Source organism: Thermobia domestica, chromosome 9 (genome assembly GCF_964235325.1).
Source record: "Thermobia domestica chromosome 9, izTheDome1.hap1.1, whole genome shotgun sequence".
NCBI lineage: Eukaryota > Metazoa > Arthropoda > Insecta > Zygentoma > Lepismatidae > Thermobia > Thermobia domestica.
The window spans coordinates 99090871-99102885 of NC_137462.1; the positions used below are offsets into that span (position 1 = coordinate 99090871).

General features: G+C 34.4%; 1 protein-coding gene across 1 annotated transcript in view; it reads right to left on the reverse strand.

Moving 5' to 3' along the window:
• RfC3 (replication factor C subunit RfC3) overlaps positions 1-9687 on the reverse strand; it is a 39172-nt gene extending 29485 nt beyond the window's left edge. Inside the window, exons 1-3 of the mRNA XM_081771591.1 lie at positions 9384-9687; positions 3224-3288; positions 1889-2016 (exon numbers count right to left, since the gene is read on the reverse strand). Of these exons, the coding sequence (XP_081627717.1) occupies positions 1889-2016; positions 3224-3288; positions 9384-9412 (222 nt within the window). The 5' untranslated portion in view covers positions 9413-9687. The remainder of the gene's footprint in view (positions 1-1888; positions 2017-3223; positions 3289-9383) is intronic.
• Positions 9688-12015: the final 2328 nt, after the last annotated feature.

Consider the following 12015-nt stretch of genomic DNA (forward strand, 5'->3'; position numbering starts at 1 on the left):
CGATTGAACTTCCAGTTAAAACTTTGAAAGCGTTCCTACTTTTTTCCATTCTAGCTACATGTCCTGCCCACCTGAGCCTCCAAGATTTGATGACCCTAAAAATGTTTGGTGAATGGTATAAATTATGCAGTTCCCCATCATGAAGTTTTCGCCATTCCTCATTTCCGTTCCTTTTGGTTCCGAATATTCGTTTCAGGATTTTATTCTCAAATACTTTCAGTCTGCGTTCTTCCCTCAGCGTAAGCGATCATTTTTCACAATCATACAGCACAACAGGCATAATTATCGTTTTATATATTTTAAGCTTCAAATTCCTCGACAGAATTCGCGACAACAAGAGATTTTGAACTGAATAATAACACGAATTCCTGCAGGAATTCCAAAATAAAAAAATTCAAGATGATCAGTTCCAGAAGAACGAACATTTGTGATTGTTAAAAATATGCTTTATCTGATGTGAAAAACAGTTCAAATGCGAGTTGTCCGTGCATTTAAGACATCTATACATAGCAGGCACGTTTTTATACTTTTCTGTTGGCTATTTTATTTCCTCTGACATTTTTTCCTGCACAGGCGCGGCAAATTTTCTGCGATCACATCGCAGATCGCGACATGTTCTGCAATGGGGTCAAGTATCCACTTTATCAAAAGTATTATTCGATATTTTAACGCATCCAAAATTTGTCGTATTACGATCCCGAGGAACTTCTATTTATTTAGTACATAAATTTCGCCCAAAATTTTAAAATTAATTTTTTTTTTTGTTTCGAAGAGGGGATCGGACCCCTCTAAATACGCCCCTATTATCTGGAAACAAACAAATAGACGTGGACACAAAAGAGTTTTCATCTTAAATGTCCATGGTGATTTCCCCGTTGGAATAAAAATTTTAAAACCCTGTGTTACAAAGAGAAGAAAGCAGGGTTCACCCGTAACTCGTTCAAACGGGATTTTCCCTGATCGTTCCCTATATGATACTCGTTTTCATACTGTGCTTACATACATTTGAGTCTCATTGTATTATGATTATTATCTTCCATAATCAAAATAACAGAAGAGAAACGGGATTTTACTTACTTTCACTTTAAATTAATTTATTTCGGAATTTGATTTAAATCAACGATTTTTATTTAAAAAATCAAGTGATTTAAATCTTGATTAAAATCGTGATTTAAATCAGACTGATTTAAATCAATCCACCCTGCTGCACCCTCTTTTCATTCATGTTCCCACGCCAATTCCTATTGCAGGTATTCACACTCTGTGCTGCTGCTATTCACCTCGAATGGCCCGCCTCTCTCATTTATGATAACTAAACCATACGTTTTTACCTTACTGGTGTTGCAGTTATGCAACCTCACATAGCTAATTACAAAATTCCCGCGCCATGTTGAATTCGTTGAAGATATCACCTTGCCGACAACGAATTACTGTTTGCTGTTTTTATAGTCTTCGAACCACGCTAATTTAGGCCTCTCTTTCTCAAGAGAATTGACGAGGATTCCCCACTTCCTTTGGAGAATCCCTTGCGCACGGGTTTCACGATTGCGGCATAAGCATTTTTGGATAGAGCACATTCGATGTCTCTGACTTGACCATACCGCCTTTGCTCCATCGTTTAGTTCATTTTCCCACACTTTTGGCACTCTATATCTCCGAAACTATGGACTTTTGGCCAAAGTAGAAGAGGGCTTTTTTTTCTTGGTTTGACATCTACCCTTAATTTTTTTTGTACGCATTAATAGGACATCTGTATATGTATAAATAATCATCATTACCAAAACTTCCCGTATTTTCTACAAACTCTGGTCCTGATAATTATAATACACAAATATTATATACTACTAGTAGTTTAATTTGAAAAAGTAAGAATAAAATTTTTACGTACCATTGAATTGAACTGACTGGGAGAATAGAGTTGCCGTGCACATGCAAGAATTGTGCTAGTTTTGCCTGTACCTGGAGGTCCATAAAATAAGAGATGGGGGAGTTGATCTTCTTTGATAAATCGTTGAACTGAAAAAGAAAGAAGAAAAAATAGAAAATGAGCTAAAAGTATCTTTTATCTTATTCTTACGCGATTTCTCATACCGAAAGTATATCAATATTTCCCTCTTTCTTAGCTTTTTCTAAAGCAGTTTTCAATGAATTCAATATATAATTTCTCAATGAAAAATGAAATGACATCTTTAAGTTTTACGTCCAACGGTTATGCCGGCTAGGCTAAAGGAGGCGGTGGTGATGAGTAATGAATGAAATGGTGGAATGAAGAAAGTGGGAGGAAACGGGAGAACCCCGAGAAAACTCATGCACACGGCGTTTGTCCACCACAAATTCTTAACAATGAAAACCATTTTAATGTTGTTCTAAGTTTGACGTTAGATTTGTTTCTTTTTCAGACAAGACAGGTTTATTTCCCATAGTGCAGCACAAGAAGGCAAAATAGTTTTCCAAACATTATTACAAAATTTCAACTGTTGTGTGAATCATTATTTATAGCCAATCGAGTCATGGAGAAATTATAAACGGTGCTGGAGAATTATGAGGTTCAAATCAGTGTAAAAACACAATACAATAAAAAAGATAACATACGATTCAAATTTCATTGAAACTCTAAATACAAAGAATGAAAATAAACGCTTATGAATAGAGTTGATTTGATTTGAGTTTAGCGTCCCGTTCAGCAGCGAAGCTATATGAGACGTGGACCTACTGATTAACGTGGAATCCGAACCACATGAGCTCCCACCGGGAATCGAACCCGGGTCCTCCCACGCCAAAGGCGCGTACGCTAACCGCTTAGCCACGAAGGAGCTCCGCTTATGAATCGAGTGTAAGGAATAAGGAACATTAAATTCCACTTTACTGACCTGCATGTACTGGAACATACAAGACAGTAAAATTGAATTGTTAGAAACTACTACACCCTAACCTAAACCAGTCCTCCCTGCTAGTTTGATGACTAGCGCGCGCACCTTTGTGCAGGAGTCCCAGATTCGATTCATCCGTCGGAGATCACTGAAATCTGAACGCATTACAGAGATTCGGATTCTATTTTAAAACTGCAGGCCCATGTCTCATATAGAATAGGTCTGAAAAGGGACACAACACTGCAACAAGCCAAGCCAAAAATTAAAATTACCGAAAAAACAATACATAAAATAAGTATATAAATAATGTTCCAGGATATGTCAATTTAAAAAACACAGTAGCCATCACTTACTTGTTTTAATTATGTCTTCATGAGAAATCAAATCTTCCAAGTTTTGAGGACGATACTTCTCAACCCTGAAAAATAAATAAAAGCATTACGTACATGAATAATAATATTTTAATAAATAGATATATTTCAGAAATTTAATAATAACATATTCGCCTAAAAGTTCGTTCGCTAAATGTAAAAATAAAAGACAATTCTCATTGCAAAACGTAATCATCATATTCTTTCACTCACACACGCTTATTTTTGCGGGCCATTTCTCTGTTGGCAAACAATAAAAAAATTATTTCCTTTCATCCGTAATAGCACATTCCCGTTAATCATATGTCAGCATAAAGTTGTTAATAGAACTTATCACATTAATTTATACAGAATAATCTTTTACCATACTAAAATAAAATATCCACATATACACTAATAATCATCTATTTACAACTAAATGTATGTCCAAACAAAATATATTAGCAAAAGCTGCTAAATCCATTACGTGTTTCATTCGCTACGGTCAAAAATGAATCTTTTTGATATGTTTTAATTGAATCTACTACTGCCGAGATTAGCAATACATGGATTAACCTTATTTATAATCTAGCAATTTTAATTTTTACAACCTATATTTGATTTAATCCGCATCACAAAATTACTATTACACTGTAATCTGCGTCTTCGGATTTCATCCTAAAAACACTGCATAACGAAAAATACGATCTGAGTTGTAAAATCTGTTATGATTTCTAGGAAATCACTTCTACCAAAGTCCTCTTTGCTTTTGCCAATCTAAATTCCTTCTTCTGAACTACTATCATGTACCATTTTGACTGTGGAACTAACAATTAATTTCATTTATTTATTTCTCTATGCCATCGTTATATCTAGAATTGTAAGTCAGAAAATCTAGCATTTGCTTCAAATTGAGTTTGGTTTGGAAAAAGCGTGAATTAGACCTATTAGACAGTAGGTCTAATCTCCTTACGTGAAATTCAAAACAAGGCATTCTACCCATACTTAAAATTATCTTAGGAACTTAACTATTTCCAACAATCAAGTGTGGGTGGTTTTTCGATTTTAACTTCTACCAAGGCATATGTTATCTAGCACCGTGTCGACTTAACTGACTAAATATAATAAAACTAATACTATTAATATTAGTGCTCCGTTCAGTTCAGACACTGAACACAAGACTTTGATATTTCTCCAACACGACCTACTAAAGATCGAAATACGCATTGTCATAAAATAACTCAATCTACTTAATATTTGGTAGTTAAGATCGGGTCCCTTGGACGGATGACACAGAATTGGGAAATCGAAATTCTAGCTCTCCGCAATGTTGCAAAGTTCAAAGGATGCTATTTACGGGATATTTTAGCTTTGCGAGAGGTTGAACCCTTCAAGACTGCAATCTCTACACATGAAACATGAATTGCGCTCTTATTTTATAACTGATTTAATGATGTAAGTAAATATTGAGTGTAGTAGTGTATTTTGCTTAGTGTGTGTAATAGCACTTAATTCTCCAAAACTAACCTTCTCTTGCTGCACTGTTGTCTTCCTTCTAGTGGAACCTGAATACGGTTTCTCCATGAATTTCGATAAATTGATGTACGCCGAAGTCGACTGCAATAACTACTATTAATAAGACAAAGTGTGCGGTCTGAAACTAGCGTACTGTTTAGCGACTGAACTCGATGCCAGCTTCTCTAATAGTCCATTCTGAAGTTCTGCATTCATCAGGATTTATATGGCGGAAAAATGGATATTCTTCCTAGTCGTAAACATAGAAGTTTACAAATATTGATATCCCAAATCCAAATTATCTTCGTTAGCAGTACATTGTCAGTTGAGTGAGCGAATTAAGTGTTATCAGCATTATGTAATAAAAAGTATATTTCGTACAAAATGATGCATTTCGACATTTGTGGTTTGACGCGAACTGTTATACAATAAGCATGCACAACATAAACCACACACGCACAACCGGTTTATTGAGTTTTCTGTGTTGAGCAAATTAAAAAGAAGAAACCACACACACACAAAATGAACGAATTAATACAACCTAAAAATGAAATCTTTCAGTTTACCGTCAGACGATTATGTCCTTTAGGTTAAGGCAGACAGATGATTAAGGCAAATGAATGATGATGAATCAGTAAAATAAGAATGGAGGGAAATTTTTCAATTTTACCCCGAATTCCCCTTCTCTCGTACATCACGCACATATGCACATGGTGCCATTTGAAAGCTTCTTTCGTTCTGAAGAGAATAACGTATGAACTGATACTCGGGTAAATAATACTGAAGCAGTAGCTACTCGACTAAAAGCCATAATTTTTCTCTAAAAATGCAGGAATTAAAAAGAGTTGAAGCTAACAAAATAACTCAATCTACTTAATATTTGGTAGTTAAAATCGGGTCCCTTGGACGGATGACACAGAATTGGAAAATCGAAATTCTAGGGTTAAGTTTCGTTAATGTACATGACTGTGACTACCAGGTGTGAAAGGGAAAGTTAACCGACAGTTTATTTGTTTTGCGTTTTAACAGTATGTCGTACAGAGAGCCCTAATGAGGTTAATGAGCGAGATATCGATCTATCGCATGTCTCATTAAGACCAGTGAGCACAAGCTCCATTGAAGATTGAGAGTCTGAGCCTAAGTGAACCCTGATTACAAAATGGACAAAAGAATGACGTATGAACCATGATACTAGGATGGAGCAATAGTTACTTAACTGAAAGTCAACATTTTCTTCAAAAAATACAAGAATCTAAAAGGATTAACTGATTTATTTATTTATTTATTTTGAAAGAAATGAGATGTTGGAACCTTTTTTTTTTTAAATCTCGTTTTCAGTTGCCAATTTCCTTTCTTACAATACACTTTATGATTAAAGGACCTTTGCATCATTTGATAAGCGTACTATACGCCACATATTTCACTACATATGCAAGATGAATTCGGAAGTTCCCGATCTACTTGTCAATACAGTTGTTTTTCGCTTTTATGCATGTAATTATACAGGCGTAGTGTTAAGAAAATATAGGTAAATCTTTAATATTTTCCTTTTTTTTTTTTAGTGAAGCATTTGGTGTCACTGACTCAAAATCTTGGAATCAGAAAAAAAAAAGTGATGTATGCATTTGTAATTATCATAAGAGAAGATTTTGTTCCTTATATTGCAAAACTTTCATTTGCATGTGTATAATCATCCAAATGTAATTTTGAAAAATCCTTTTTTAAGTGAAGCATTTTCGATTTGTAATCAACTTACATGGAGAAGGACATTTTAATATTTATTTGTACAAATACGCAAGTTATATACCACATAAACAAACGGAATGTAGTAACATTGCTTTTTGTGTCAGATTACAGTTGAACACCGTTACAGTGAATTTGGTTGAGCACGAACTAAATTTGTTACGCATTGATTCCGAAATCCATGTTTTTCAATTGTATTATTCTGTTCTGAAGGACTCCTTTTGGTAATATCTACTTAAAACCAATTCTGAAACTAGGCGTGTACGGAGAAACACTATTTAAGAAACCACAATTTCGCTAAGGTTAACATTATTGTAAGTATTTTTTTGAAGATGAGTTTATTGCGGTTTTACTCCCCCCCCCCAAAAAAAAAAAAACACTGGAGTTTCTTTGGGCTTGGGAAAATTTAAACAACCCTGGTGTGGGGTGATAAATTAGGAAAAAACACGAAGTTAAATTCTGCACTATATCAGTTCGATTACGTAAACAGGCATAAGAGCATAATGTGGCAGTATCTCAAACTCATTGTCATATTAACTAACCTAAGGTGCAGTAATGGAGGGAAATACAGAGATGAAGAGCATGAACTAATAATAGGAGAGTTCCATCAGAACTGGTGAAAAAGGACAAAATTTTGGGTGCTTCCCCAATTTATGGGAGTATAACTTCGTAAAATTCATGGAAGATATATATTACTTTATTTTACAACAGGATTCGGAAGCTGCTTACCCCCTACATGTACAATAAGGTAGAAATACGTAATAAAAAGTATGGTCTTTACAACACAGTACTCAGTAACAAAGATACGATAAACTGAAGTGCTATGCGAAGTGTAGTGTTCAAAGTGATCATGTCGCAAAGCTGTGTCACACATAAAGCATACGTTTTACGCGCTATAAATTTTATTTCCACAATCCTCGTTTATGCGTATACCTACCTTCGCTTTCGTGCTCGCTCCCTACAGACATACCTCCTCACTTCCGCTTTGCCCCTCTGCTCCGATCCACCCCAACTAGATTGGATAGCATTTGTGCTTTTTAGTGACCACCTAGTACAAGGTGGTTTGTGTTTTTTTAAGTTAATTCATGTCTTATGTATTGCAACTTCTAAGCCATAAGTGCACATGCTTTAGTATACTCAGCCTTCCTAAAGTCTATCTGCACCCATTAATGCAACTTCTCTCTTAAAATACTTTCTAAGGCTGAAAGACTAGATTCCTTGCTACGAGAAATTCATATTTTATGAATGCAAGTATCCTCTTTTGTGGCAACCTAGGGCAAGCCTTTCCGTTCGGTAATTTATTCATTATTTTGATTCATTCGGTTCAGCGATATTTATTATTATTATTATTATTATTATTATTATTATTATTATTTTGATCGAATCAGTTTCAGTCGCTACGTTAGACTGACTCTTGTGTAGCAGCGATTACAGAGGTCAAGTGGTGTTTTTCTTAGGTTGCTTGCAACATGCAGTGATCGTTCATGGGGTGGTGTGTGATGGTAGTGAAATGTGGCGAGCGGTTAAATGCTGTTTGAGATTTGAATGTTATTGATGGCAAATATAAGATCTGATAAGTTATTTTCTGAGGAATTTCTCTCTCATTTAAACCTGTCTCATTTAAACTATCAAGTGAAGTTTGCAACACAAAGAGAATTGTTTCATTTTTTTTTTTTTTTTTTTTCAGTGTCAGAATACTGAAGGCTCATTACATGTTAAATCCCCCAGAAAAAATCCGAAATGTCACCCACCGATTCAGATGAATGAAACTTCGTGCACTTGCCAACACTAATATGGTATGAAGATCTATAAAATTTTTCTTCCTAAATCCTAATAGTTTGTGAGAAATACGAGACCTAAGTTTCAGAATTTCAGGCATCCCGGTCGATCTCGACGCCATCTAATATTTCCTATAGCTTAATACAAAAATTTCTATCTGAGTATTTACGAAATGTATCACTTGGAAATTTCTACCGAAGTTTATGTAAGTCTGTAGAGCTTTAAAAAAAAAAAATCAAGATTGCTGTACATTAAGGATGAAAAATGCACCCTTGCACTTCAATTTTTTGTGTGTCTGTGTGTATATTTCTAATTTTAAGTAATGCGTATTATCGCTGTGAGGCGTACCAACTACCTTGTCGCTTTTTTTTTTTAATTGAACCTTAAGGTATGTTCTAAGAGACTGTAAAATAAAATTAGTGGTTTATTGAATGTTTCGGTTAGTAATTCTCGTTTAAATCTTCAAGGCCAACGGGCCAGCTTTCCGTGTCGTCTGTAAAGTGTTATTCTTTTATGAGAAGACTCCTGTGAAACTAATGTCGTAAGTTCTTTAAGATTCTTAATCTACCCTGTTATTGCGACCTTCCTTAAAATTGATCTAAAGGTTGATGGAATGCCCTGTCACCCCTTTAAAATGCTTACGGTGGACGTTGTAAAGTTTCATTTAATAATAAAAATGAAATGAAATCTTTAAGTTTTACGTCCCACGGTTATGCCGGTTAGGCTGAAGGAGACGGTGATGATGAGAGATGAATGAAATGGTGGAATGAAGAAAGTGGGAGGAAACGGGAGAACCCCGAGAAAACCCACGAGCACGGTGTTTGTCCACCACAAAGTCCACACGGCGCGAGCTGGGATCGAACCAGGGACCCCAAGCACCGGAGATGAACGATCTACCACTGAGCCACCGCGCCCCCAATAATAAGAAAGTTTATATGGAATTTAATAATAAAGTTTCATGTTTCATATAAACTACCTAATTTTACCTGTTCAACTTACGTTTATTTTACACTAGTTTACTAATAACAAGAACTAAATTATAAATGCGCAGGTAATTTTAGTAATTGGTAATTAAACTACATTACATTCAATCTTACAGTTATAAATACCTCAATTAAATACTTACCACGGTAAATTTGGCCTATTTTGAAGCATGTTTACTATTAGAATTCGGCTCTTCCACCACAAAGGCAAGTCCTCTCCGTTGGTTTCTTTTCAGGACAAAGCACACTAACCAATACCAGTGTCCTAATAAATAAATGCCCCTTCCAAATTATTTATCATACATAAAAGCAAATATAGAAAAATAAAACTACGATTTCAAATATTATTGTTGCGTTTTACACTTCAATTTCTTATCGTCTTTAGCGGGAGAATCACTCTCGGTGCAGGATTGGAAACTCTTTCTTTTCATTCTCGAGACAAAAATCCATCAATTATGGTAGCGTACAGTCAAGGATGATATCGTACAGTACACTCAAAGATATCTCGTGAAAGTTTGCAAGAGACTGTCAAATTAAAAAGTAAATTTTCCTTACCTTTTTTGCTCCAAATTATTCCCTAATTATAGACGGTAAAATAATTCACCAAAGTGAAATTTGAACGTGTACGATACTAAGTTGTATACAACTTTTGGGTTGGTTACAACATCATTTGATTCAATTGTTATAACAACAACATTTTCATTATTTATTTATTGAGGTGACGCTTAACTTCACGCACAACATAAGGGAAACACTCTGATGATTTAATAACTAAAAATATTTACTTTTATTACTTTACAAAGAAAGAATTATCTCGAAAGGACTAACTTATACAACTAGCAAATCTGTAATTACAGTAACATACAGTAATTTGAGAAAATCCCATTTTTTTAAAAATTTACATCCTTCAGTAAAGTACCACTATTTTTTGAGGCAGGAAGAAAATTCGAGAAGACTCTTCTGGAAAATCTTATAAAAACCTTACGTTTCAAATTTGGTGTTGATTCCTTAAACAATAACGTCTCTAGGCAAATGTATATACATCGAGATGAACGAACACATTCTGAAAAACTATTTTTATGTATCTAGAGACCATGAAACGTGTAAATCCCATAAAAATTTCGATCGCTATACATTTTCCTCACCTATCGTCCCTCGAGAGTTAAATACGAAAATCCGACTAATCCAGAATTTATTTATTGCAAAAAAATCTAATTTAATCCAGAAGACGCTAAAGCTTCAAGTTTACATTGGAAACAAAAGAAACGAAAAAAAAAATCAAACATCTTGTTCTCCTACTTACATTATGTTATTACATGGAGAAGTTCAAAAAATAATTGATGTTTTAAAATGCCGAGATGATTTTTTTATATTTTAGAAAACTATAAATTTTGCCATTTATTACTTGAAGTAGATACAATTTCGGTGACCTTGAGCTTATTTCTAGCACAACTTTCCCATAGGCGCCGGAACCTGGGATCTTAGACTCCTTCAGCCCCCAAATGTTTCAGTTCTCTTTTCGTATTCTTATTTCTTCCAAAAAAAAAGTTAAAAAAAAAAGATTACTCAGGTGTATTTCATTTTCAGAATATATTATTTAGTTTTCTTTAGTAAAATTAGAATAGCCAAATAACTATTTTATATTTCAGAATTATTATTGAAAGGAGGAAAACGATTACATTGTTCTTACTTTTTCCTACTGCTCCCAGCTTCAAGTCTTTACTGGTGACTGTTTAGCATTGTCGTTCTGGAGCACTGTTGGGTAAGTTACTTGTAAAAATGTAACGCGTTACAAGTTACTTTACTTTCTCTTAAAATGTAACGCGTTAGTAACGCGTTACTTGCCCCCAAAAAGTAACTGTTACTTTACTTTGAAAGTAACGCGTGTGAAAAAAATATGACTTCAATTTTCCGTACTACCATTACAACCGCTATTATTATTATTATTATTATTATTATTATTATTATTATTATTATTATTATTATTATTATTATTATTATTATTATTCTGCACGTTCTGAATCGCTTTATGTAAATGCAATGACAAATTTTTACTTGATATATGAACATTTTCATATAATGTAACATTGATAAAATGCCATACAGCGTTACTCGTAGGGATGGACACGAGCGAGTTTTCTTTGACACTCGATTCGACTAGAAACAAACATCTTTGAGCTCAACTCGAAAAATTTCCTCCAACTCGAGAGCTCGACTCGAGCCAAATCCGCTGTGTAGTTTCGAGTACATTCTTCAAGTATATTACATAGACAGTATAATTATTATCAATGACACTACTACTACAACAACTTATATTATTTGTTGTAGGCAAATGCAATTTGTTATTATTACTTAATACATAATACAACTTATGTTGTTATTATTATTATTATTATTATTATTATTATTATTATTATTATTATTATTATTATTATTATTATTATCAACTGGTTTATTATTATTATAACAACACTGCATATAAAGAGAAAGATAGGTGGTTTGTATTTGAATACTAAAAAACCAGTTGATTGCCAACCTCGGTAGTCGTGAAGTCTAGGAATCAAGGACATTGTTCACGAGCTTCTGAGTTTGGGTTGAGGGTCTAGGTTGAGTATTCGGGCTCGAGCCAAACACTGTTAAAAGTTAAAGGGCATGGCCAAATATCTTCAAAACTGCTAGGCCCGGGGTTAAAAATGGTCAACGACTCGAGCAGCTCGGCTCACAGCTCATTCACTATCGACCCGAACCAAGAAGTAAGCGGAGCCAACAGCTCCC